Raw genomic sequence first — 26,676 nt, 5'->3', positions numbered from 1 at the left:
ACGTTCATGTTCCCCTGAGTTATAATAACTTTGTTGATTTGTTGATTGCCAGTGCACTCCTTTTAAAACCCCTATTTGACCTCAGTTGGCCCCTCTCTCCTCCCTGAGACACACATTTGGTTTTTGTTGGACATTATGGTTTGTTTCTACACTTAATGACTCCACATGCCACTGTTAGCTTAATCTTCCCTCTTATGTTGCCTTCAAATTAATAAATAATTTGTGATTTGCTTGGTTTTGTGCCTCTCACTCTTTTGTCTTGGCGCTGCAGCCAGGTTTGCGACGTTAGCGTGTTAGTGTTAGCATTTAGCTCAAAGCACTGCTATACAGCCTGACGGAGCAGCTAGCATGGATGTATATCTAAACTTTCTTTTCTGAATCTTAATCTGAGAAGTAATTATAGCTGTCAAATAAGTGTAGTTCCATTTAAAAAAGAATTCCCTTGGTATTGTAGTGGAGACTGAAATAACATTACTCAGGTAAACTACCTCAAAAGTGTACGCACAGTACGATAGTAAGGTTAATTGGACTTAGTGACTTTTCACCTGCTGTTAAGTCTGACGCCATATTGGAGACACGGTTGGCTACATTTTCAAAAATAGAAGAAAAGCTGTGTGTAGTCTTGTCTGATAGGGCGGTGGTCTCCATAGGGCTGTAGGGACAAGAGAGGAAATAAAGCATCAGACAGCCCTGGTCAGACTCTGAGCCTTTCTAATAAGCTTTACCTTCCTCTGTCTCCTCCGGACTGCTATTTAGTCAAAAGGTTTATGTAGCTCATTGCTGCTCAGTCGGCAAGTGGCCCTGCGTCAGTTGCTGGGGATAAAAGTATAATTGGGATGGGATGGGAGATGACATGGTGGAGGAGGGGACTCTGGCTGCCACATGTTCTGTACCAAGTGCTCTGTGCATATAGTAAAACACATTATCTCCTTTTTGAGACAGTATACATCCCAAACAGTTCTTTTCTTTAGTAGATAAACTGAATGTAACGTGTTGATTACAAACTACAAATCATGATCCAGATGAAAACACACGGGTCGTGGTCTGTAACTGGATGAAAAGGGTTCACTTTCTATCTCGAATCCCTGGACTCTGTGCTTATGTTAGTCAGCACTTGTTGCTTGTGGCTGTTATTCAGTTGTGGGGGGGGGGGTAGACAACAGTTTATAGGTTACAGGGATGGTCCTGACGATACGTTTCTCTGCTGTTAATCTGCGATGGCTCACAGTCGAGGATTGTGCCTTGACCTTCAGGTTGTGCTGGGTAATCCCGTTAGCCCCAGGCAGCTACTGTCGAAATCCCAGCAGACCTGTGCTGGCTGTGCCGCACTCTGGATCTCTACGCCACCGGCATGCAGAACCACCTGTAGACACGCAGGTAAGACAAGCAAGTCTTTCTCATTCTATACAGGGAACAGATGGATTACTTGGGTGGTGAAATCAATACCTGACTGCTGATTTGACTTGCTTGCTGTGATGACCCGTGTCTTGGTGAAGTTGCTGTGATGACCCGTGTCTTGGTGAAGTTGCTGTGATGACCCGTGTCTTGGTGAAGTTGCTGAGTGTTTATATCATCATAAATGTTGATGTGATTAGATGTTGTCTTACAGCTTCTCATTTGCTTTTGTCAAAGTCTGTACTGCCAAGCTCTATCTGAGGACAGAGAGGCTTAAATGCACAAATCTATCCTAAATTAAAGACACAATCCGTGGGCAAGGAATGATATCCATGGGGTGTCTTCCACTGATTTATGCTCTTTTGATGACCGAGAATGATCCAGTGTAAAGAGGGCATATGTCAGGAGTTGATCCAGGCCTTAAACAGCAAAGAAGGCTGTAGATTAGTTGGGGGACAGAGCTGCAGTATTTAATCCAATGCAACAAATTTGGGATTATGCCAGAGAAGAGGCCCCGCTGTTCTTTGCTGATTGGGACAGTGTGTCACACACTGTGATCACAACAACATCTCAAACTTTCTTTGTAAAAATGCTGTGAAACTTCTCCCCAGGCCATCACTTTTATTCCCTCTATGGTGGAGCTGTACTGTGTCTAGAGTGCACATTTAGCTGCAACAGACACGTAAAAATCTAGTTTAGATCCAAGAATAAAGCGATGGATTATTGCAGAGAAGTCACTGTGATGTATAGTGGAGTGACAGAAGCACATATTTTTATTTAGGTCTTCTTGGCCTCCTTTTGGTTGTTCGTCTTATTGGCTCATGACATACATTGGATCTATGATGTAGACCTTACTTGTTGCCCTGGGGAATTAGCTGGTGATGCTATGTGAAACGTTTTTTCTCCGACAGCCATCCTGGTTGCCCTCGACCTGTCTGCTGTGGTCAGTTAGCAGGAAATCTTGCAGGTTCAGTGGTTCTTTGCTGAAGTGGATTATCTCAACAGGTTGATAAACTGTCACAGTGGATACTACGCACATTTGAGATTAAGTCAGACAAGTGGCAGTCATGCTGGCTCTATAAATTATTTTTATTCAAACCTTATCTTGAATCAGTCCCCTGGGCCAGTGGACATTTCTTTTCCCTGTACGTTTGTGACCCTCTGTCACCTGTGGATGCTGTTGGTAAATTAGCTTATGTTGCACTTCTGCCTGAGTTCACCTCTGCCCCTCTACCTTTGGGTCTTCTCTGAGTTAATTTGCTGGTTGAAAAGGAAAGTGTACATTGCACATTGCAAACTAATTTATAATTCAGTCATATAAAAGCCCAAATTTCAAAGGATTCTCTAATACATAATCCAGGCACCATATAGGCACATACCATTGTACACGTTTGTAAATGTGCCTGATGAGAAACTAAAGACAGCTTTTATAATAATAATAATAATAATATTTGTATAGCGCTTTAAAAGGTACTCAAAGACGCTTTACATGGTAAAAACAGGAACAATAGAAGTAATTGTAATATGAACAAAATAGATGACATAACAGTAAGGAACAGCACAAAAAAAACTTTATGATTAAAGGAATATTCACAACCATAGAGAGAGAAATTTCCGGTTGGCAAAAATGTTGCCTGAGATAAAAGCAGAGATGAAGCAGGTAAAACATCCTTCACTAGACCACATTAGCTCCAGTTAAGGGTTTCTGTGGTTGACAGATTAAGTGGCTGCTTTCATGAAGACATTAGGACAGAGTTATTATGAATTTATCAGCATTATCGTCAGCATTATCAACGATGTTTGATGAAGGGCTTTTGAGAGGCTGACTATGTGTGTGTGTGTGTGTGTGTGTGTGTGTGTGTGTGTGTGTGTGTGTTCAACAGGATGTTTAACTGGGTGGTGAAAGTGGTCCCCCAACTCCCTGAAGCTCCTGGAACAGATGACGCTGCCAAGACCCCCGTTGTTTATTCCACAGGGAAGCGTCCTCCACAGAAAAACACAGACGAGAATTCAGAGGACAGGTAAACGTTTCTTTCCAATATTTCTCTGTATGCTCTAATGAGTGTGTCTGTGTGTGTGTGTGTTTGTGTGTGTGTGTAAACATGCCGACTTCCTGTCTTTCTTTACCTCCTCTACAGCCAGGCCCAGACTGGAGTTTTAGGCTGGCTGTCTAATGGGTTCGTCAGCGCCTTGCCTCAACCTTCTGGTTCCCCTCGACTCAGCAGGTCCAACTCTGACACCAGGGTGAGTGTGTAGGTGTTTGAGTGGACATGTAGCCTATTCAGGTGGACATTAGGGCTTCTCCTTATTATCCTATGAGAAGACATGTATGTAGGCTTGTGACACTGATAAACTGATTGAGCCAAAATGGCCAATAGTCATGTTCTCCCTAAACACAGCTACTTCAAAGTGAAGTTGACACATCACAAAGGTGATCACATTTTGATAAAACTTTAAAGAATTCAGACAACACTACACTTTACGACATTCAAAATACAGCACAGGCATGTTCCAAACAAAAGTGTGCTGGGTCAAAACGCCATGTGAATGTCACAAATTCTCTTGAAAAGCCATTTCATCAAAGGAACTATTACGGGAGAAGTTACAGAATTACTATAATTGTGGATAATGGATACAAAAACAAAACAGGAGGAAGGGAGATTTGCAGTAAACTCTCTTTGGCCTGTACGTTTTTCTCATTCTCTATTTCTTTCTTTGCCATCCCACAGTCAGCAGAGGATGGAGAAAGGTACAGTGTGCTTCGATAAGCAGTGCACATTTGTTACTAAATACATTCTTCAAAAGTTATTTGCATTGGTTTATTCTTCCAGGTCTGGAGTGATGGGCTGGGTCACTCAGGGTCTGACCCAGTTGTTGCCTCAGCCTGATGACAAGTACAAAGAGATTGAAAACCCTGAAGAACACACCGAGGTGAGACACGAGGACTTCATTATGACTCAGAGCACAACACCAAATCAATATCTTAACTACATTAGCACTGCCATGAAATCAATGCCCCAAAAGAAAATGAAGCATTTAAATAATCCTAGAACATCCAAACATTGAGGAGCATCTACTGTAATAAGCTACAGGTAGTAGACTAGTACACAACGTTTCTCTCCAGAAACCAAGACTCGTGTTTTATGTCATAAAGTTAGTTCAAGTTCAAGTAATTCATCGAGGCAACAACAAGAAAATCTACGTCTTGGACCTGTGTGACACTTGACTCTGACAACTTAATACTGTCCCGGAGGCTTATAAGGCTAATCATGTGTAAGGTTTAAGTTTATACAGGAATCTGCAGGGGGTTTAGCCAGGTTAAACTCCTCCATTAACTTCTCTGCATTTAAACCAGCCTCTTCATTCGACAATCCTCTTACCGGGATCCTCGGGACTCTGCAGGCAACACATGATCCAGTCATTTCATGTCATGTTGCCAAAAGTTAAATATTGAAATATTTCTATTAAGGATTAATCCAGGAGAAAGTCACAGAATTTAGCTGCATAAAGGGCCCTGCTTGGCCCAACTTTAACTCCAGATGCTGTACTGTAGGTAGGGTCATAAAAGTGTCCCATGTGTGAGGTGTATTGCTCCAATGAGCACCATTTGTAGTCCACTCTGACCACAGTAGGGGAGACGCACATCTGGCCCTATTGTGTGTGGACAAACTGATAGCAGACAACCATTAACCTTTGTGGGGCTCACATTGGCATTGGTTATAAAGTAAAACAGATAATGTAGCTTAATTATTTATAAATAAAATATAGTAATAATTCCCTAATGTGATCCAAGCAATAATGTGAGAAAAGTGAGAAAATCTTGATCTGTCAGCTTGATTTAAAGTACATTTTATCTCTTTTGTCCTAGATCTATGAGGTAGAAACAATGCCAGGTATGTTGCTTGATCATTTGTCTACATGTTTTAGCTTTTTGCACAAAAGTGATGTTTGAAAGTTAAAACAATGTTAGCTTATTTTTTTCCCTTTTTTGTTATTTCTTTTGTGTTTTTTTTGATTGATTAAATATCAGTCATTTACAATCCCGACTGCTGAGCTGATCTGCTGTGTGATTGGTCCGTCTGTCTGTCTGTCCAGATTTTGATCCCCTCCCACACATTCCAGTGGTGGAGATTCTGTCAGATGATGAGTCTGAGGTAGAGTCTTCTCAGTTCCCACCAAAGTGAGTACAAAACACCTTTTACTACACATTCACAAAGATAAATCTGAACCCTCGCACACCAACACATAAACAGCACCTGACGTTTGATGGATTCCTTTGTCCTGTGGAGTCCAAAGTCCATCAGCTAGATTTTGATAGACAATCTGAATCAAATACACACACACACGTAGACACGCATACACACATCAATACAGGTAGTTAAAAAAACGATAAACATGTGATGGGCTAACTTTTCTTTTTTTGATGCTGCAGCGTGGTGACCTGGATAAAGCGGATGGTCCCTCAGCCAATTTTGCTGCCCCCTGGTGCTGTACCTATTGAACAATCAAGCAAGGCATCCCTTTCCTCTCTGGACAAAAGTACATACACACACTGACACACACAAACATTAATGTACATTTGTCCCAATGCACACCAGTGGGCAGAGCACAAACCTACACACTGGCATGGACATTCACAACACATAACTTACACACTACCACACTAAAATCTCTGCTGCACTTCGGACATATTCTGACTTAATTGGATGGATTCTTGCTTTGTACGCTGAAATTCACGTCTTTCTCTTCTTTCCAGTTTTGTCTCCACCACCTGAGTCTCTCAGTGGAATCTCACTGGATACTGACAGCAAGGCCTCAGCGTAGGTTTGATCCATCACTGTCCTATTTTATCACTCTCTTCAACATGCAAGATAAAACAACACTTGCATGGAAAAACCTTTTTATTACAAATATTAGCCAGCTTGCAAAGCTTGGCCAGCTATAGAGCAAATGGAGCTTTAGCCCTGAGGGTTGTAATTGGCTTAACATGTTATCCATCCATCAATCTTACAACAGTACATGGACAGCTGAGATGTCTACGCCGACAGGCTTTACTGATGTTTTCCTTGGAAATGATTGCAGACTGTTAATAAGTTTGTCTCTTGACAGTGTGGTTGGCTGGTTCGTGTCAGGACTGGGCCTGAAGATGCCTCAGCCCGCACTTCCATCCAAAGATAATGCTGAGGTAACTTTTGGGAATGAATAAATACTTCTTTCTTCCTTCTCTTCTAATTGTCTTTCAGCCCCGTCAATCTTTCCTTACCACCTATCCTTTGTGATTTGTATTGCCACTTCAATTTTTCTAGAACTATATCGATAGCAATTCAATTTATACAATCTTTTTTTACTTTTTTATTTTCCCAGGGTGCAGCTGAAGTTCTACAGAAAGGTGAGTTTAAGTTTTATTTGCTTAATAATACTTTCCTGTAGTCAGTAGAAACCCTACGCGTGCCATTTTCCTTGTCAGTATCGCTGCTCCCGAATGCCACAATTCACAGTTCAATCAAATGGATCTCACATAATGTTTGTGTTTAAGTCACTGGAGAGTAATTGCTACAACTAGAAGAAAACATCTCTTTAATAACATGGGGTTCATTTTATTCAAGTCATTATTTATTTTTCCTCCATTTGAGTAACTCCCGTGGATCTGTGTAATATTTGGAAAGTGTTGTACACGTTTTCTTCCGTTGAAGTACCCTCTTGTTTTTCCCCCCATAGTTTTTGAAGAGGTGTTTTGGTCGGACGGTCGGAGCCTAACTCAGTCCCTCTTCTCCTTCTGTTTCAGGGGGGAAGGCGCTGCGAGCCCCTTGAACAGCAGGAGGAGACGACTGGGGGACGCTCTGATTCCCAGACAGACAAATGCTAATATACACATTGTACTGTTGGGCTACAGGTGCTGTGCAGCGTGCAGCTCAACAGATCTAGGCAGCTGTAAAATAAATATGTTATAAAGATATATTCAACTCACCTTACTGTACTTTGTACAGTTAAAAATGAATGTATTGCAACTTATATGTGTCCACTTAAAAGTGTACTGTATATTCTATAGCTAATTAGATGAGTTTTTGGGATTTGAATTTTGCACATTTTCTATTTGACACAGAAACATTTAGTGATGGTCATTTATTTGAAACGACTGCAGGTTTCATTCACAAAAGATTGCAGGGAGAACATTTTATGTAAATTTATTGTGCTTTAAGCTATGGCAATGTACACTTTATATTCCTGTTGCCATTTTCCTCTGTCTCTCTATCTCTTAATATTATACAACGGGAGATAAAAAAGATGATTCACTGGTCATTCATTTAGACACAAGAATAATTACAACACACGATGTCCAATCTTCCTCATTCAATTAACAGAAATCTGGAACGAATATCAAAATGGCAGCTATGTTCATTTATAATTGTGTTATTTTTGGACTAAGTATAAACTATTATCAATATTTGCACTTGATATTTAGAGGAAATTATATTATTAATTTATTTTTTATATATATAAGTCGTACTCATTAACTCATTAACTATTGTGCTCCTAGAAGGTTGTGTTTAGTTTGGGTCTTGATGATGTAACAGTTTGAGTCAGCTTTTCCACAGGCTTAATTGAGGTTGCACTCACACAATGAGTGCACAATGTAAGAGTAGGCCTATTTGATCCATTTGATTGGTTTCTATATGTTGAACTGTGAAATGTGGCTTGGGGATGTGGTGTTGTTTCAGAAGGTTTGACTTCATTAGAAAAAAACATATTTAGTCACATATGTTGACTGTCCTGCAGACAAGGTGGTAGAACACCTTCATGTAATTACACGCTGTAATGTTAGGATACTACAGGACCAATAAAGATTCAATGTGAAATCATTTCATGTGGATGTCTTATCAATAACGCCCTCCATTACCTCCTGAATATTCTACATATGAAGATGAATTACATTAAAAAGGAAAGCTGTAGTGGATGTTTTCTGCCCTTCGTGAAATAAAACCCCTCACAAGTGAGCATGTTGAAATTTGAGTACAGCGGTACCTGTATTATGAACACTCTTGCCTGCAATCCTTTTTGATAATTACAGTAGATACATAAATCATAATTTCAAATCCTGCCTGTAATCCGTGTCCATTTGTTTTCATATATCCAAACCCAAAACCAAATCCATCTCCAACATTTCCGATGTCAACCACACGTCCCTTCTTACAAACAAATCGGTGCTTGTCGCCCTCTTGCAGCTTCATCCAAACTCAAACCTGACATGATACTAGAAGACGTGGACTCAGACAGCGAGGGCCAGCAGAAACCTAAAGATCAGCCCAAAGCTGCAGCGCTGTCCACATCACCGACTCCACCATCACCGACTCCACCATCACTGACTCCACCATCACCATCACCGACAGCAAACCAACAGCCGGAAGCGACGCAGCAGACGCAGTCCAACCCAGAGCCAGAATCGTCAGAGAGTGAGAGAAGATCTCAAGAAGATGCTGAGACCCAGACGGGCCGCTGGACGCCGTTCATCGAAAACATCAAGAAGGAGGCTGAAGGTGTTGCTATGGCTACCATGGAGGAGCGGTAAGACGGGTGGAGTATAAGACAATGGAGGTGGTCACTTCCACTGAACGTAAATGCCCCCTATCATGTAACATGATAATGAAAATAATTGGAAGTTAGTAAAAAGTATTTATCTCCTAAAGAGTAGTCACAATACTGGACCCTGTCTAGTCAATAATACCAGTAATTCTAGGTAAGCTAACAGGTTGTTGTCAGTAGCAAATGGTGCAAACCTAAACAAATGTCCGCTTTAAATATCCCATAATCATCATTTAAGAGCTAGCACATAGTGTGCGTCATTAATTATATCCCCCCTGATTAACTCAAAGGATTAGGAGACCAGGGGTCAAGTCTTCCACAAAACAGTAGCAATAACACAGGCTGCAACTTGTAATGTATGCCTCTTTTTAAGGGATTGCCTTGCTTTATGCTCTGATAGTCTTCCTGTCTTGGTTGAAGCAGTACATATACAACTATACACAGTGGTTGACATATAGTGGGAAGGCTAAACTAACCTGGTTTGGTGTTGAGGCCAGAGAATTGTTGCTGTGCGATCTGAAGTCACTGCAATAAGAAAGAAGACTCTTTTCACATCCCACTTTTCATTTACCATTTTACAAACATTTACCGCACAGCACAATCACATCAGTGTGTCCCGTCTCTCTTTAGTCTGCTGCAGGAGCGCGTGGAGATGGTACGTATGGCTGAAGAGGTGGCCAGAGAGACAGCTGAGATGGCCATTAGACAGATGGCCAGTGAGGGGCAGTCCATTAATCTCTCACTGGGGAGTAGAGAACTGCTGCAGGAGGAGCCTGACGCCGAGTAAGAACTTGTGTTCAATTAGACAGAGAGAAGGTGTTTGTTTCGGCATTGTGTGTATTTTGCCGAGCATCCTTGTGAAGTGATGTGACACGGCGTGTTCCCTGTGACCAGGCTGCCAGTGCCACAAGAAGAGGAGAGCACAGTGGACCACAGTAAAGTCACAGAGTAAGAATGCATATATGGAGTCTTACCCGTCCTCAACCTCCTTGAAATCCTTCGTAGGACCCTCGAGTCACTTAGTCTTTCACCTAGAAATTGTATTATAGTGCTCCTGTGCTGTGCCTAATAGATCCTTAAAATAGTTATTTATTGATGTTTTTTCTCATACATATATAAACAGATTTCTAAACTTAGAAACTATCCTGACGACTTTATTTCAAGAGGGAATCTTGTCTGGAGCAGCTTGTTGAACTGATGCGACTCAGTGGTGGAAGAAGTATTCTGATGCTTTACTTTGGTAAAGGTAGCAACATCACAATGTAAAATACTTGATTACAAGAAAAAAGCATTTGAGCAGCATTTATTGTTGCAACTAGGTAGAGCTGATTTACATTACTTTATATACTGTTAGGTGGTTCAAACTGTAACAGTGCGTCATCTGTAATAAGATGATCATACGTTTAAATGTGCAAAGTAACTCTATCGGATAAATGTCAGTGAAGTGAAAAGTACAATATTTCCCTTTGAAATGTCGAGTTGAGTAGAAGTATAAAGTATGATAAAAAACAAAGAAGGTAAGTAAAGTACAAGCTTGGGTGCAAGTAGCTGACATTATAGATGGACTTAAACGCACAGTGAGGCCTGCTAGCCCCAGCTCCACTGCCAGTGTTATGAATTCAGTTCCCAGTCTGATCCAGCACATTCGGCTGTCGGGTCCCAAATCCCGTGGGTTCTCGTTATGTGATCTTCGCTGCGCGCTGCCTCAGCATCACACTACCGTGTCATAGCAACCACAGCTTCCCGTGGCAACGGCTGATCCCCCCCCCTCCTCTCCGCTTAACGGTTACCCCGGTAACAGCGCGCACCTGCTGCTGCTGTTTTCACGTCTGGAGACGCACGCAGAGAGAATGATGGTCGGAGATGTAATGGAACATTTTGATTGTTGTTGTTTTTTCTAAAATTTCTAAAATCTCCTGATGTGGTTCACGCGACCTCACAGCCGAGTTCATGCTACTTATTCGTGGACATTTTGTGTCTCGACTGCTAACGATTAACGCACGTGAATATTGACAGAGAAAGTGAGTATCTCGTGATGACATCGTGTTTAGGTATTGGACTTACATATGTTGTGAAATGAATAACGTTGACCTATTATTTAACCCTAACCTTATGAGGTAATTAGCGTTACAGGCCTGTCAAAGTCAGTCGTGTTATGCTAAAAACGTGGGATAACACTAACAAGTAGCTGACAGTGAGTAAAGTTAATGCTTCCACGTTGTTCCATCATCAAATGAAATGTGAGTCAGGATGTAACCTGTGCTTTGTCTTTCACCGTCTTCTGTTTGTAACCGTTATTCAGTGAAGAATAAGTGAGCAGAGAACAACATTTATTTAAAAAACATTTACATTCTGCCTTCTGTAACCATCGTAAGTGCAGTCTATAAAATACAAGTAATAATAATAATATTTATAATGTGTGCTACTACTGCAGATAATAAAAACAAGGAGTGTAACGTAAATAATAATATCATGTTATTTCTGTCATGTGCAGCCACCACAGGTCTTGAAGCCCAGTTTTACAGAATTAGGCTACCCGTGTTGTCATTTTTTTTAACACACACTTTTTTGTGCCACATCCAACTTCCATGTTTCCAATCCTCAAAACTGCTGAAATGTGATTTAACCTCTCTAAATACAGCCACACATTTTCAGAATGTGCAAACAAGATTCAATGAGACTGAAAAGTCTGTCTGTATTTGCACATGTTGTTTTACTTTCCAAAACAGCTGAAAGTGTAACATGTAAATTCTGTATTAGGTTTTCCCGTAGAAATACCAGCATTTTCATCCTTACTGCAGTCCTTATTTAATACAACCGTCATTTAATGAACCAATTTCCTGAACTCAGTGTGGGCTCAATGTGGGGAACCTCACACTACCAGACACAGTGAAACATGATTTGTCCAACTCTTTTTGTCACCTGTCCTGCAGAACAGAACAGAGCCTTCCTGAGGAGCCTGAGGAACCTATCAATGAGGAACCAGGTGGAGAATCCATTCTTTTTTATTTTAATAATCCCTTAGATTGTAGAAAAGAGTCCAAAATCACAAAAGTAGAGACTTTTCTTTTTTGATAATATCTCTAAACTCTTTTTAACCCCTGCATCTTATATGTCATAGTATGTTTCTGTAGTATTTGTATCAGGCAGATACTTTTGGTACGTTTGTGACTGTTGGGTTCTCTGATTAAATCTTAAATCTTATGAAATCTATAATTAAAACAAAAATGTAGAGCCGCCAGAGGAAGCAGAGCCACAGCAGACCTCCCCCTCTCCACCTCCAAGACCTGAACCAGTTAACATCTCTGAGCCGGAGCCTGAATCAGAATCAGAACCAGAAGCAGAACCAGAGACCAAGACCCAGGAAGCCAACTCAGAAGCTGAGCCTGTAACGCAGCAGCCGCAGAAAGCAAAGGAAGACGGTCAAAGCCCTGACGCTGACAAAGCTGGTGAAAAGGTAACATCCACGAGTTTAACAGACACATTTAATTTGACCTCCTGCACTGCCTGACCTTATTGAGGAATATCATTTTCATATATAAATTCCTTTTTTTTGGTGGGTTCTTTGTCCCTACTGGCCTATTTTTCATTTTTTTTCCAATCCACATTATGTCATATCCGACCCCAGCTGATGCTCACCACTCCCCTGCCATTCATTCATATGCTTTGTGTTTGTAGGAGGAGGAAGCTACTGGGGACGACTGTGGTGGTATGTACTATTCTAATTAGTTATTATGTTTGTTGTTTTTGTTTTATATATGACTGCGGTTAGAGTTGCTGTATTACTGCTCTAATTAGCAGTCTCATTCCTGTATTTCTGACTAGCCGGTTATGTTTAACTCACAAGCTGCTTAACTGACTGCTGTTTTACATGCATGTCTACAACCAGACTACTCCCACGATGTTGATGTCATTGCTGTTAGAGTAAATGTTGCCTGGTGACTGTAGCCCATGGTCATTATAGATCTTCTTGTCTAGAAGTCTGACTTTGTCCTTCAGACTGACTACGCTGCTGTTTGCCTGTCTACTGAGGCCATCTCCCACCTTGCTTAAATCCTGCCTGACTGTATATCTGCCTACCTGTCTCCTCTGTAGCTCCCATCAGCTGTGATGCATTTAAGAGCTGCCTGATGCGCATTCCTCACACCTCCGAGTGCCTCGGCAACATCAACGCGTTCTTCAAAGAGAACGGCATCTCCATTCCCAAAATACCCTCCATGCCTAAGCTACCCACCCAGCTCTCTGATGTTACCACGCTCTTACCCACCCTCCCCCCTGAATTGCGCCAAGAGCTCTCCCAGATCCGACTCACGCAGATCCCCAGAAATATCGCCCAGACTGTGACTGAGTTATTGCCCAAAACCTCAGAGGGTTCAGTCGGCCTTAGTCTTCCCGAGAGCCTTTCAAACATCCCGCAGAAGCTCTCCCAGTTTCCCAGCCAAGCGCAGCAGTACTTCCTCAACGTCCAGAACCGCCTCAACAGCCTTATGCCTCAAGATGCCTAAAAAACAACAACAACAACAACAACAACAACAACAACAGCAAAAACAGAAGCAAGACAAGAATCAGCAAGATGTTGAACTGAACCGGCTCGTCCGACACTCCCCTCTTCCTCCTCCTCACCATCCGCAGCTCCGGTCCCGCTCCCCGTCTCCATCCTCCCCCAATGGTAGCGCCCTCGAATTGCCCAACGTCCCGTCCTACCCACGCCTGCCACCAATTGTCAGCCCCCCATCAAAGCAGCTCAACTCAGCGTCCCGCCAGCTGTCAGGTCTCTCTAACCCGGCGTTCTTCATTGAAGATGACTCAGACATTGCAGCATTGAGACCCACAGGTGACTCTGCAGGAGTGGAAAGTTTAATGTGTTCCATCGTGAGATTCCTTGTAGATACCTGAACTCAGCCAAAACAAGTAGTAAACAGTTGCCTCTATATTTTTAATTTTAGAACTGGTTTATGCTCTAAAATTAAAAGTGATTAAAAGTGAAACTGATTGCCCCTAAACTGTAACAAAGACATTTGCAAACAGTAAATGATCAACTGAGTTCAGATGTCATGGCAAATTCACTGAAGGTGTGTTCAGGATTAAGAGCACGCTGTCAGGGATAAAAGAGTAGCGGTTTTGTGTTGTGGTGGACTTTTGTATGTTTATGTGTCGTCTCGTTCTGTCATTTCTCAAATAAGCTCAGGCAGGGTGTGAATAAAGCAGCACAATAAATTGGTTGCCATTCGGTGAACATGCAACATCCTCAAACTACTCCATTATTTTGCCTGGAAAAAAAAGGGATTCAGAAATGTTTAAAATGTGTACTATGACTGCCCTCCATTTCCATATATCTTTGATAAAGTCTGTAACAAACCGTAAACAACGCACCAGAGGAGGCGGCATACTGACTGCGGACATTTTTATTAAATGAAGACGACAGAATTGTGCCAGTGTACCGTGAGCCTGATTAGCAAGACTGAACAGCTTGCCAGATGAGTAAGCTAGTCCTCTGAGCTATCAGGGCGCTCTTATACATGGCCTAGTTCACAGGTGGATCCTCTTGCATTAGCCCGATGTAGGCCCTCTGCCTCTCTCTCACACTGCCTGCCCCGCCTCTGCTTGTAACTGTGACATGCTTTGCCCCTGGCAGTGCTGTAAGACCATCCTAGTTGTCCTAAATACACATACACTTAATTTGCGATGCTCTTTATTCATCAACAAACCATGTTTTTCAACCTCTCCAGAGAGCTCTAGCCTCAGCCTTCGTCCAGCTGTCAATGTAGAGGATGTCGACTCGGACCAAGAGAAAGGAGGGGAAGGAGGAGGAGGAGGAGGAGGAGGAGGAGGAGGGGAGGAACAGAGCAATATCCCCCAAATCCTCACCCTTCAGGACCCCAAACTCACAACCCTCACTGTCCCTGTGACCCCCTCCGGAGGTCGTCAAAGGTAGGACATACTGCCACTAGTGGTTTTTGTAATTTGCTGTTAGGACAGCACCTGTTTTACCAAGAGGTTTATGCTGTGTATTAACACCAGTGGGGGATCATTTATGTCATATTGTAGGATACTGAGAGGCTGAGTTTAGGTTTTAAAAACAGTTTATCAGGGTGTGCATTACACTATTTGTAATCTTTTCCTCTCTCCTCATGCTTTCGTCTACAGTAAAGGAGATAAAGAGTAAGAAAACTGCATGGGTCGTTTGAGTTGTAGTGCTTGTAATCGTCTTTCAACAGTCATCATTCTTTTTCTCCAATGAAACCACACATATGCGTAGCTTATATGCATTCAAGAGAGAAATCCATAATAACATCACTAGAATATGTTTTTTGGGTTATGTCATGGTGCAAATCTTCGTTGTTGGCAAGTGGAGGCTTTTCAACCAAAATGAGATTAGATTGAATATTAGTAGATTTGAGAAGATTATAGATTACTAAACATTTGCTTATAAAATACAAACAATTCCAGTGATAGAATTATGTTTTATCATCATTTATGGTTTGAATGAATCATTTTGGGTTGAGATTCTTCATGTGTTCCCTCTGCTTAGTGCTCTACTGCCCTCTACTGTCTGTTGTACAGTCTGGATGTCAGTGTCCTGCAGAAACATTGTGTGTTGCTTACGAATATCGGAAATATCTTTCTATTTGATCCCAGGGTTGTGAAAATTCTTTTGAACCTAACAACAACAGTGAGAACTGCCAAAATGACACACACAAGCAAAGCAGCACATACTGTTTATGCAGAACACAGTTTGTCATGTGAATCATGGTGGAGCTGAATTGTTTGTGTTGTTTTGTGTTGTGATTTTCTCTTTACTTTTGCATGAATTTCACAGATATTTGTTCTTTTGGCTGTTGTGTGGATAATGTCATAACATAGCAGAAGTCAATAAATGGATGGATCACAATCTTCCACTTGTATCATCACTCTGTCACCTAGACATGGATGGATTACTGAACGGGCCTACCAGGTAGGGGCTCAAAATGTCATAGGTCCTGACTCAAAATGTCGCTGAAAAAATAAGAAAACACAAATAGAAAGCGGCTCAATGACCACAAACATATACAAAACAGCTACAAATGACACAAAATGACTACAGAGATGCAAAACATCCACCAAGAAACATAAAATGGAGAAAAATGGTTGAAAAACCGACACAAAAAGATGGAAAACAATCAGAGATGTAAATTGATCTCAAAGAAATGAAAAATTACCAAAATAGACACAAAACAATCACAGAGACGCAAAACTGCTCAAATTAGATGCAAAACGACTGCAACGGGACGTGAAATGACTCAAATTAGGATGTCTTGTTCCTATGCAGACAGGCTGAGGGGCCCTTACATGTCTGAGCCCAGGGCCCATTGTCTCATAATCCATCCATGCCTGTAGAACACTGCAGGTTATTGTCTTCACTTGTCATCTGTTTCTTGGATTAATATCATGCCTTCCCTGGCACACACTCCATACCCCCCCTCTCTCTCTCTCCCCCGATCCCTTTTTCTGAAACACACACTCTCCCTGACAGTAGTGGAAGGCATCGTCGGTCTATCTGGACAAAGATGTAAGACATCAACCCTTGTTAAATACTGTATTGACTCATATAGTATCCATCTGTCTCTGTATTCACACATCGTGCTGCCCAGTCATGGATACATAGTGGATATAAACTCCATAGCCTTTCATTAATCCAGTCCTTGCTCATTATTTTTGCATTCCTCACAATCATGACTACAGAGTGAGCACGAAAGGCAGAAGTCAGCTTATAGTGTATGTAAATAATTTGATTCTGTGTCTTAACATTTACACAAACTGCTTAACAGAATGTTTAGTAAAGCCACACCGCCGTGGATTTTAGTTTGACAAAGGGCAGCAATAATAAAGTTAGGCAGCACTGTCTCAAAGTTGGACCAACGATGTTGCTGTGTCTACTTAATGTAAACAGTAGGACCCTTCAATCTCAAAGTGAAGATGATGATGATGAAGGAGGCATGCCAGTCAGAGCCTGGCCCAGCCAGTCCAGCCTGCACAATTCAGATGACATGTGAGCGCTGTGCACACACACACACAGACACACACACACACACACACACACACAAAACCAAAATGAAGATGTATTTGGAGTTTTGGAGTGCTGACATGAGGTCATAATAATAAACATCATCATCTAACTTTATTTTTCTCCAAGACTGAAAGAACGTCCAGCATCTTCAGCCAGTCAGACCAGTACGGTGGTCAACGAGCGTCTTCAGGAGCTGGTCAGGATGTTTAAAGAGAGAACAGAGAAAGCGAAGGAGAAACTCATTGAGCCTGACAGCTCAGATGAAGACAGCATCATCCCCTGTGAGTTAGAATCTCTGTCCTTTCTCTCTCTTTCCCCTCTACACACACACACACACACACACACACACACACATTGCGCTGGTCTTCAGTGCTGCATGGGTCATACAGCATATTGCATCCTAACATACAAAAGTGGTACGTAGATTATAGATAGCATATTTTATTTCCAGGTTACAAGTGTCAGCCTCGTCCAGCCGAGAAAATGTCTTGGCATTTATGTCATAACCACACCCTGGACTTCCATCTAAACACAAAAAGTACACTTACAGTATATTTTTATATAATTTCCCCATATAAAAATCTAGGCAACATTTGTTATCACTAAATTTATAAATGTGCTTTCTGGCACATCAGTTTTTAGGGTGTACGACAGTCAGAAAAAAGCAAATGTCAGCGCAAATAATGGATTCTTTTTTTTGTTTTTTATAACATACACATGGTGTCATATCTAGCTGATAAGGGTGTCATGTGGGTTTAAAAGGGTTTGTGAATCACTGATTTAGATCAGGATAATCTTAAATTAAGAATATTTTGTCAAACCTGCCTCCAGCTACATATCCTTCATTGTAAAATAGTTTACATTTAGTAACAGAGAAGGTGTGCAGATCTGTCTGTGGCAGTCAGCACCTACTGGCTGAAGTGTACAAAGTGTACATTAGTCTCGTAAGGGATGATCCTCAGCATATTCCTTGTTCCTGTAACTTCTTAGGAAAAAAACTATGTTCTAGATTCACTCGAATTGTGTTGTTTTGAGCCAAGAGACACCAGTTTGTCTCTTAAGAAATGTCTGCACAGCTAACACCTTTGTGCCCTTAGTGATTGAAGCACTATGATCCGGTCTGAGATGGTAAACCTCCATCTTCTGACCTTTTGCCCCTTCCCTTCTCACTTCCCTTCAGCTCCTCCTCAGGCTGCAGCTCCTCAGCCTGCTCCTGGAGCTCAGCCAGTGGACGAGAGAGAGAAGGAGGCACAAGCAGGTCCATCAGGAGGAGGAAGGGGAGGAGGAGGAGGAGGAGGAGTGGAGAGTGGGGCAGATGAGGAGCAGTCTAGCCGCTGCTGCAAGGTGAAAACTCCTCGGTGGATACGAGCTTGTATGCACTACCGCTTCCCTGCCAGCATCGACCCTTTCACCAGTGAGAACCCAGCCGAACGCCACCCGCTGCCCCCTACAGGGCCGCACTGCTCAGTACAATCTCCTTTACTTGAACTACTCAGAAATGAATGACAAACACCCAGAGTCTTATCTGGCAGCTCCTCTTTTTTCAGCCACACTGTTCTGACAACATTTCTAAAATAACACATTGATAAAAAAAATGTATTGAGCTGTTTAATGCTCATCCAAAAGGCAACTAAAGAAACACTCAAGAATTATTTTTTGTTTTACCTGTTCTTTTAATATGCAAACAGAATGTTAAACATTATGAGGTTTGGGTAAAGGAGATCATCTGTCATTTGCCCTTTTCTCTTCCTTTTTATACAATCTTTGTGAGCCAGTTAATTTTCTATCACTTTTCTGTCTCTTTTCTGTCTCCTTTAGTACAAATACAACTTCCAAATTATGCAAATGTTGCTTTATAATACAGATTAGATCCAGTTTATGTGTAATGCTCTTTGTCATGCTCTTATTCTAGTTAACAGCATATAATCATGGTAGTTGGTGCTTGCGCAGTGACCACCACTTCTTCTGTGAATACTGAGTAATTCCAGCCTTTCCTTACATTCAGTTCTCCTATTGTCTATTTTCCCTCAATTTCTTCACCTCTCTCACTCCCTTCATCCTCTCATCATCTTTGGCTCTCTCCTCAGACCTAATGTACGTGCTGTGGATGTTTTTGGTCTGTCTGGCGTGGAACTGGAACGCGTGGTTCATCCCAGTGCGCTCGGCCTTCCCTTACCAGACTCCAGACAACATTTATTACTGGCTGCTGACCGACTACCTGTGTGATCTCATTTACATCCTGGACATCACCATCTTTCAGCCGCGCCTGCAGTTTGTTCGTGGAGGGGACATAGTGGTGAGTGGGGACGTTCGCCATTACCGTAACCGAGAGCCTGCTCATAGTGGGAACCTGAAACAGGAAACACTGGGTTACAGTGAACAAAAGAAGAAACAGTCTCTGTCGTTATCAACAGCTGAAGTGACATTTATCACATGAGTGTACATCATGTTGATACAATAACGTATCAGGCCTAACGTAGCTCTTTTAAAAAAATAAAGTTAATAATAAAGTTAATAATTAATAGTTAATAATCAACTTACCAGGATCAGAATTTATATCTGCAGTTGTTATGTTTTTTATTACAGTGTGACAAAAAAGACATGAGAAAGAATTACATGACAACCAAACGATTCAAAGTAAGTAACCAGAGCTGAATAAAAGTACATTTTTGAGTGTGTTCGGCTTTACTTCACATATTATGCGTTGAGTCAATCATCAAAGCAGTTCAGCGAGTGAGGCGGTACCTTCTTGTTTTTCAGTTTGATGTTGCCAGTCTTGTTCCCCTGGAGCTTTTCTACTTTAAAACTGGCATCAACCCTCTCCTTCGCTTACCCAGGCTGCTGAAGGTGAGGTTTAATATGGTTTATTCAACCATTTTTCTCTGATCAGCCCTTTACAACCTGTTCCAGTTTCAGCATTCTGGCAACCAACACACTGAGAATCCTTCCACATAAATTTAATAAGCTGCTACACACACATCAACATTACACTGATGGCATCTAAACAAAGGAAAAGTTCATTTCCAAGGCTCTGTGTATCCGTTTTGAGAAATCAGAGTGCAATTATTCAGATTTCACTCTTTAAATGTTTTTTTCTGTTCTATCAATGCCTCTAGATCAACTCCTTCATTGAGTTCAATGAACGTCTAGAGGCCATCTTGACCAAAGCCTACATCTACAGGTCAGCTGTAGCCTCGTGGTGTATCTGAATCTGCATTCACACCAAATCAGACATTGCGCTGATTAGCGCTGGGTTGTGCGGCGGTGTGGGAGTGTCAATTAAATCAGCTATTCTCATCCACACATCATCAGGTAGATGAACGGGTTAGCAAACGTTCCCTCAGATGCAGTGACACAAAATGGATTGATTTCTGAAACTAAAGAGTGATGTGGGAGCAAACCCTGCATGAATAAAAGCTGTGGTGACAAAATATGACCCTGAATACATTATATTTGGATAATGGCAGGCAGGGATGGGTGAATGTAAGAAGAATATTTATTCAAGTCACAACACCTGACAGTGGCATAAAACATATTTACAGCCCAGTTTATTGTTTCTCATATTAATCATGTTCTTCATTATTTGAGAAGGTGATTCTCAGATTTGTTTTTTTAACAATCAGAAGTGGGCCTTACGTTACAAAAGTTTGAGAACCCTTGACTTAACCTTGATTTGAATGGCCTATTGATCGACGGTTACGTGATCGGTAACATCAGCGTGACGTTGGATGCATGGGAGGACTGGTGTCTTCACCACAGCGCCTGATTTGGAGTGAATGCAGCCTCACTGCACTGGCAGTTCTATCTCTGTATGCTCAGGTTGTCGTCCTTCGTTTAGATGGACTCAGATGAACAAATTACTGGTTTCTGGTGTTCAGTGTGTGCAAATGTGTTGCTCTCTCACTCTCTGTCTCTCAGGGTGATCCGCACCACCACCTATCTCCTTTACTGTCTCCACTGTAATGCCTGTCTTTACTACTGGGGCTCTGCCTACACAGGACTAGGATCAACCAAGTGGGTGTACAATGGCGAAGGCAACAGGTTGGTAGGATAAAAACAGACACACACACACACACACACACACACACACACACACACACACACACACACACACACACGAGGCAACAGCTTTTGCTGTTTTTGTTTTGAAGATTAGGACGGGGGTTTAAAGGAGATTGACAGGTGCACAGCTGTTGAGATAAAACACAAATTTCAGACCCAAAGGAGCAAAGTGACGACCAATGAGGAAGATGTCAACTCATGTGAAGGAAAGCTCACTCTGCTCTGTGATATTCACACAAATGACCTACAATATATCTCCCCTGGTCTTTTCTAGTCGCTTATTTTGAGTTTAATTCTTCATTTCATTCATTTTAAAACCCATCATGTTGAACTTAGCCCTTTTCCTTGTTCTGTCTCTTTCTGATGCCTCCTGTCTTTGTCTCTGCTCAGCTACATTCGCTGTTACTACTTTGCGGTGAAGACCCTGATCACCATTGGCGGTCTGCCAGACCCCACCACGCTGTTCGAGATTGTCTTCCAACTCATCAACTACTTTGTTGGAGTCTTTGCCTTCTCTATCATGATTGGACAGGTAGGTATAGAAATAGAATGGAGACATGTGTGCCTTCCACATGTATTTAACCTTAAAGGCTCCAGTGTGTTATTCTTTTTATTATGCACTTCATGCAGCAAAGACATTCATACGTCATAAGTGTCTCTGTGCAAGGATGGTGTTGAATTAACAAACGTGTTTTGTCTCTCAGATGCGTGACGTGGTTGGTGCAGCTACAGCAGGTCAGACCTACTACCGCACATGTATGGACAACACTATCAAATACATGTCCTCCTATCGCATACCCAAAGAGGTGCAGAACCGTGTCAAAACCTGGTACAACTACACCTGGCAATCACAGGGCATGCTGGGTAAGGAGAGCACAATCTGTGTCATATATATCTTATACATCTGACCTGTTCAGTCATACTGTTCCTATCACTGTCTGCCTTCCAGATGAGCAGGACCTGCTCACTCAGTTGCCAGATAAAATGCGTTTGGACATTGCTATAGACGTCAACTACTCCATTGTCAGCAAAGTCCCTCTTTTTCAGGTAGGACTTCCTAAAAACACATGTTTTGTGAGTGTCCCTTCTGAATGAAAACAGTCTTTCTGCGAGGCCCAGCTGAGTAGTTAAGCTAGTGCACTAGCCATAGAGATCAACAAGAGATCACTGTTTCCTCTTCTGTTTTTTGTCCTTCCTCTTGACAGGGTTGTGACAGACAGATGATCTTTGACATGCTGAAAAGCCTACGCTCTGTTGTTTACCTGCCTGGGGATTATGTCTGCAAAAAGGTAAAAGGCAAACTCACTTGTGTTTTGTTTGTAGAAGACAACTGTGTGTGGCAACTTTAAAAAAAAGTGTTGCTACTTGTATTGCTCTCTGCCTCTCATCGTCTGCCTCTGCCTCTCTCTCTTTTCTCTTGCTCAGGGCGAGGTGGGTCGGGAGATGTACATCATAAAGGCTGGGGAGGTGCAGGTGGTTGGAGGACCGGATGGGAAGACAGTGTTTGTCACTCTCAGAGGAGGATCTGTCTTCGGAGAGATCAGGTGAAGAAATTTTCCCCGGGTGTGATTAGTGAAAACATCTTCTTTAAAGATGCCTACATATTTCCCACCATTGAACAGGATTCCTTATCTATCTGAGCTGCCAAAAGTGTGATTTTTACAAGGTTTGGTTCTAAATCTTTTGCATGGAATCCCAAAAATGATGCTTTAAAAAGTCTGACCTCTGCTTTCCTGAAATTGAAAAGTCAAACGAGATGGAAAATGTCATTCTCAACCATAATTTCTCTGATTGGCAGTTTGCTCGCAGTAGGCGGGGGTAACAGGCGCACGGCAAATGTAATCGCCCACGGATTTGCCAATCTATTCATCCTCGACAAGAAAGACCTGAATGAGATCCTGGTCCACTACCCCGAGTCCAAGAAACTGCTCCGCAAGAAGGCCAGGTTAAACATCAATGAAACTCACTGTGCTCTCTGCTTTGTATATATGTCCTGTACAGATGTAGTGGGGCCACCAGATCAAAAATCGACTCACACAACAGCCGTGCTTCTTTGTCTGCTTGTCTGTAATTATTACTGAATTCTGTGACTTTCTCACAGGAAGATGCTAAACAAGGGAAAGAAACCTGAGCCCAAAGAAGAGGCGAAGGATCCCCCTCAGGTCCCGGCAGCCCCTGTTAGACCAGAAACCCCCAAACTGCTGAGAGCAGCCCTGGAGATGACACAGAAATCCTCTGGACTTAAAGGAGCTCTGGCTAAAGTCAAAGAGAAGACTCGCAAGTCCATTGTCTCATTACAGGTAAATACAACAAACCCAACACATATGCACATGTGGCAGAGACAAGAAAGAGAATGTTCTTTATATCGTAGATTCATCTCTTCTCTTCTCTTCCAGCCCTCTTTCTCCTCCTCCCTGCCTCCTCCATCCCCCACCTCCAGCTCCGGACCTGACAGGGACGTGGACACACCATCACCCGTCTCTATCAGCTCCGCAACGCTTCGCTCTACCTCCCATTGCCCCGACCACAACAACTCTGCGATGCCACACTCTGCATCAAGGGGCCACGGTGACGCAGACGAAATGCTCGCCGCGGACCAAAGAGAAGAGGGCGTCAGCGGGGTTGAAGGGACCGAGGGGGGGAAGAGGAAAGAAAAGAAGTCGTGATAATTAAGAGAGAAACAGGTGACAATCCCATAGAGGAGAAGGGAAATCGGAGTGATCAAAGGGGAAAGAAGAAATGCTCTCTTTAAAGGGTAAATAGAGGGTATGTCAGCTATAAATTGACAGAATGGTGTAAAGAAAGAGAGAAGAGGTGTTGTTAATGAACATGTACACAACTGCTATGTCTGGACGTCAACCTGATCTGCTAGTGGGAGTTGTGTGGGACAGCATGAATGCAAAAAGATCAAGGTAGTACTGTATTCCACTCTGACCTATGACCCCTAACCCATTTTATTAGTTATAGCCTTGGAGCCCACTATATCTCAAATATCATCAACATAACATTAGCTGTCGTTTGATGAGCTGTGCTAACCATTAGAAGTTCTTTCAACCTCCACACATTGTGTTTATCTTCATTAATCTCATTAGATCATCGAATGTAAGAGCAAGCCACTCCTCACCTGGTTAACTCTTCAGAATTCAAGCACATCTTCATCATCTACACTGAATTCAAATGTAGCTATGACGATGAGTGGATTGTGTGTGGGGTGGCATCGTCAGGCCATAACTGTGAACTTAGATCAGTCCTTTCTACAGAACTGAACTTCTTGTCTATCCAAAATGTTTTTGCTGTTGTTGTCTGCTGACTGTTGGATTCTTTTGGAAACTTGAAATAACAATTTGCCTTACATGTTTTGTCATTTCCCTTTGTGTTTTGTTGGTGTGAGTATAGCTTGCACTGATGATGTATTTACAAGTGGGTCTGAACAACAGCACAGACCTGGTAGACCTGTATTTAAGGTTGTAACAACATGATCTTCTGTTTCTCCATCATGAGATATGTTTCAAATAATGTTGACAGGTCATTGCAAAGTCAGCACATGTTATTGTACGTAGATTTTCCGTCTTTGACTGTCATAGCTTTAAGCATTATGAGCTAAAACATCACCTAGCCTCTTGTTACCTCCAACACTGGCATTCACATGCTAATCAATGCAATCACTACTCACTAACGTAACAATGTAGCCATCACTACATGTAATACCATTGTTTTACATATTGTATAACTATAATTAACAATATTATGTTCATGTTTTCTTCTGTTTGTTTTGTAAAATAATGTAAATATATTTGTTTTTTGAAATTTAGATGAATCACACGTTCATTTAAGGTTACTGTCCTGCTTTGTAGTGCTGTGACATGTACATACATTCTAATGATGCTAAATATTTAATTTGTTCTGTAAATGTGATAAGGACTAAGTAATGATGAGAGATTTAATGTGTTTGTGTAGATGATTTATTGTATCGATAAAGCCTCAGAAGAAGAGCCCATAGACCAGCTAACCCTCCAGACAATCTGTAGACAGGATGTCAATGTTGCTTCTCCTTTATGGTGTTGTGTGTGTGCATGTGTGTGGTGAGAGGGGAGAAGTGTGTGTGTATTATAATGCCCTTAACATTTTGTCACAGATGTATGCCTGTCTTTTGTGAATAAATGACCTGTTTCAGCATATGTAGTCCTGAGTTTTATGTCTGACCTGCAGTGACCCATTTAGGATCAAAAAGACTATCAACATGACAAACTGTAAAGCTAAACCACAAACTAAAACAGCAACAACTAAACAAACTGTTTGTGATAATATTGTTGAAGATATAATGTGATTACCAGTGCTGTTTTCTACATTCAGCTTTATATAGACAGTGTTTTTTTTCAGTTAGTATATTGATACGAACTAATTTGCATCAATGGCATCTCCTATAATTTACATATACAGTATAGACAGCTTGTGACATTGTTATGTCAAGCTATACTAAACAAGTTTGAGGGTCAAACATAATTTCCTGGTGAATTTTCATGAACAAATTTATGATGTGTTATGAAGAGTCTGCATTCATGTAAAGAACAACAAAATATAAGATTGGATAGAATATAATGCAGTAAGGCTACCAGGCAGTCTGTATTGCTGTCAAATATTAATTCTCCTTTAGATCAACTTTTCATTTAATGTTATCACTGCTGAGTCAACACACATGTAAGCATGCTTTACTCTTCCATTTTGTCTTTACACTATACTATGACATTTTTACAACTGTTTTTATAACATACTATACTGAGTGTTACGTTCCCCGTTTGGCATCTAAGGGATGCGGGGAGTAACGATGTTATTTTTCCCGGGGAAAGAGAGAGTGAGTACTGGAAAGGGTTTGTTTAACAAAGGAATATTTATTTGTAAAAATAGCTAGCTGCTCACAAGGCAGAAAAAGAAAACAACTCTCTGATAACCAGAGAGCGACACTAGTTTATGAACACAATCATAGTATAGTATGTTGAAAAAAGTCATAGTATCGTACAGGGGTATTCAATTAAAATTCCAAAAGGTCCAGATTGAGAAAATCTCCTCGTACAAAGGTCTGGAATGTTACAATAATATCTAACTTGCACTATTTAGTGCCATATACAGTATATATATTCAAGAAGCCTAGTAGGAATAACGTCTCTGTGTAGTCAACAACTGTCAACTCATATAAAGAAAGTACATCAATTATATTTTTTATTTTATTTATTTATTTATGTCTCTCTCTCATACAGTCATTCAGGTTCAGGTTTTTAGAGGACTAAGTACATAAAATTGTCTGTCTGTCTGCCTGACTCACTGTCACGACCCGGCTCTTGAGCCATGACAAAATGGAAGACACACAGGTGGTTAGACGGAAAAGTTTGTATTTATTCTCAACAAAACAAAGACATGGTGCTGCAGGAACAGAGAGAGCTCCCGACTGCGGCAGGCAGGTCCTACTGTATATACCCCTGGGAGACTGGCAATGGAAATTAAATTGTACATATTTTTTTCTCCTTACTTTTACTTGAATGGAATTAACTCATTTTAAACGAGCGCAGTACATTTTGAGATTGATTAAAAAAGAT

The 26,676-nt window shown here is 41.5% G+C and overlaps 1 protein-coding gene and 1 long non-coding RNA gene across 2 annotated transcripts; both read left to right on the top strand.

Moving 5' to 3' along the window:
• Nucleotides 1-1,313: 1,313 nt before the first annotated feature.
• Nucleotides 1,314-25,258, top strand: LOC116398235 (cyclic nucleotide-gated cation channel beta-1). The gene is made up of 39 exons (XM_031874364.1): nt 1,314-1,377; nt 3,279-3,416; nt 3,534-3,639; nt 4,125-4,144; nt 4,227-4,326; nt 5,264-5,288; nt 5,491-5,575; nt 5,828-5,934; nt 6,152-6,215; nt 6,505-6,580; nt 6,760-6,784; nt 8,619-8,793; nt 8,857-8,958; nt 9,607-9,759; nt 9,871-9,924; nt 11,910-11,962; nt 12,210-12,433; nt 12,655-12,685; nt 13,072-13,316; nt 13,474-13,810; nt 14,706-14,907; nt 15,124-15,138; nt 16,490-16,525; nt 16,907-17,005; nt 17,150-17,304; nt 18,204-18,437; nt 19,111-19,319; nt 19,610-19,660; nt 19,784-19,870; nt 20,140-20,204; nt 20,942-21,064; nt 21,476-21,617; nt 21,790-21,949; nt 22,035-22,132; nt 22,291-22,374; nt 22,511-22,629; nt 22,884-23,030; nt 23,187-23,385; nt 23,482-25,258. The coding sequence occupies exons 2-39, from the start codon at nt 3,280-3,282 to the stop codon at nt 23,749-23,751; spliced, it is 4,614 nt and encodes a 1,537-aa protein (XP_031730224.1). The 5' UTR covers nt 1,314-1,377; nt 3,279; the 3' UTR covers nt 23,752-25,258.
• LOC116398264 (uncharacterized) lies at nt 10,803-13,206 on the top strand. Its single transcript, XR_004213745.1, has 5 exons — nt 10,803-10,997; nt 11,910-11,962; nt 12,210-12,433; nt 12,655-12,685; nt 13,072-13,206. It is a non-coding gene; the product is annotated as an uncharacterized LOC116398264 (long non-coding RNA).
• Nucleotides 25,259-26,676: the final 1,418 nt, after the last annotated feature.

Source organism: Anarrhichthys ocellatus, unplaced genomic scaffold (genome assembly GCF_004355925.1).
Source record: "Anarrhichthys ocellatus isolate YVR2014 unplaced genomic scaffold, GSC_Weel_1.0 scaffold80, whole genome shotgun sequence".
Classification (NCBI taxonomy): domain Eukaryota; kingdom Metazoa; phylum Chordata; class Actinopteri; order Perciformes; family Anarhichadidae; genus Anarrhichthys; species Anarrhichthys ocellatus.
The sequence above is the reverse complement of the archived record's forward strand: the minus strand, read 5'-3'. Positions and strand labels throughout refer to the sequence as shown.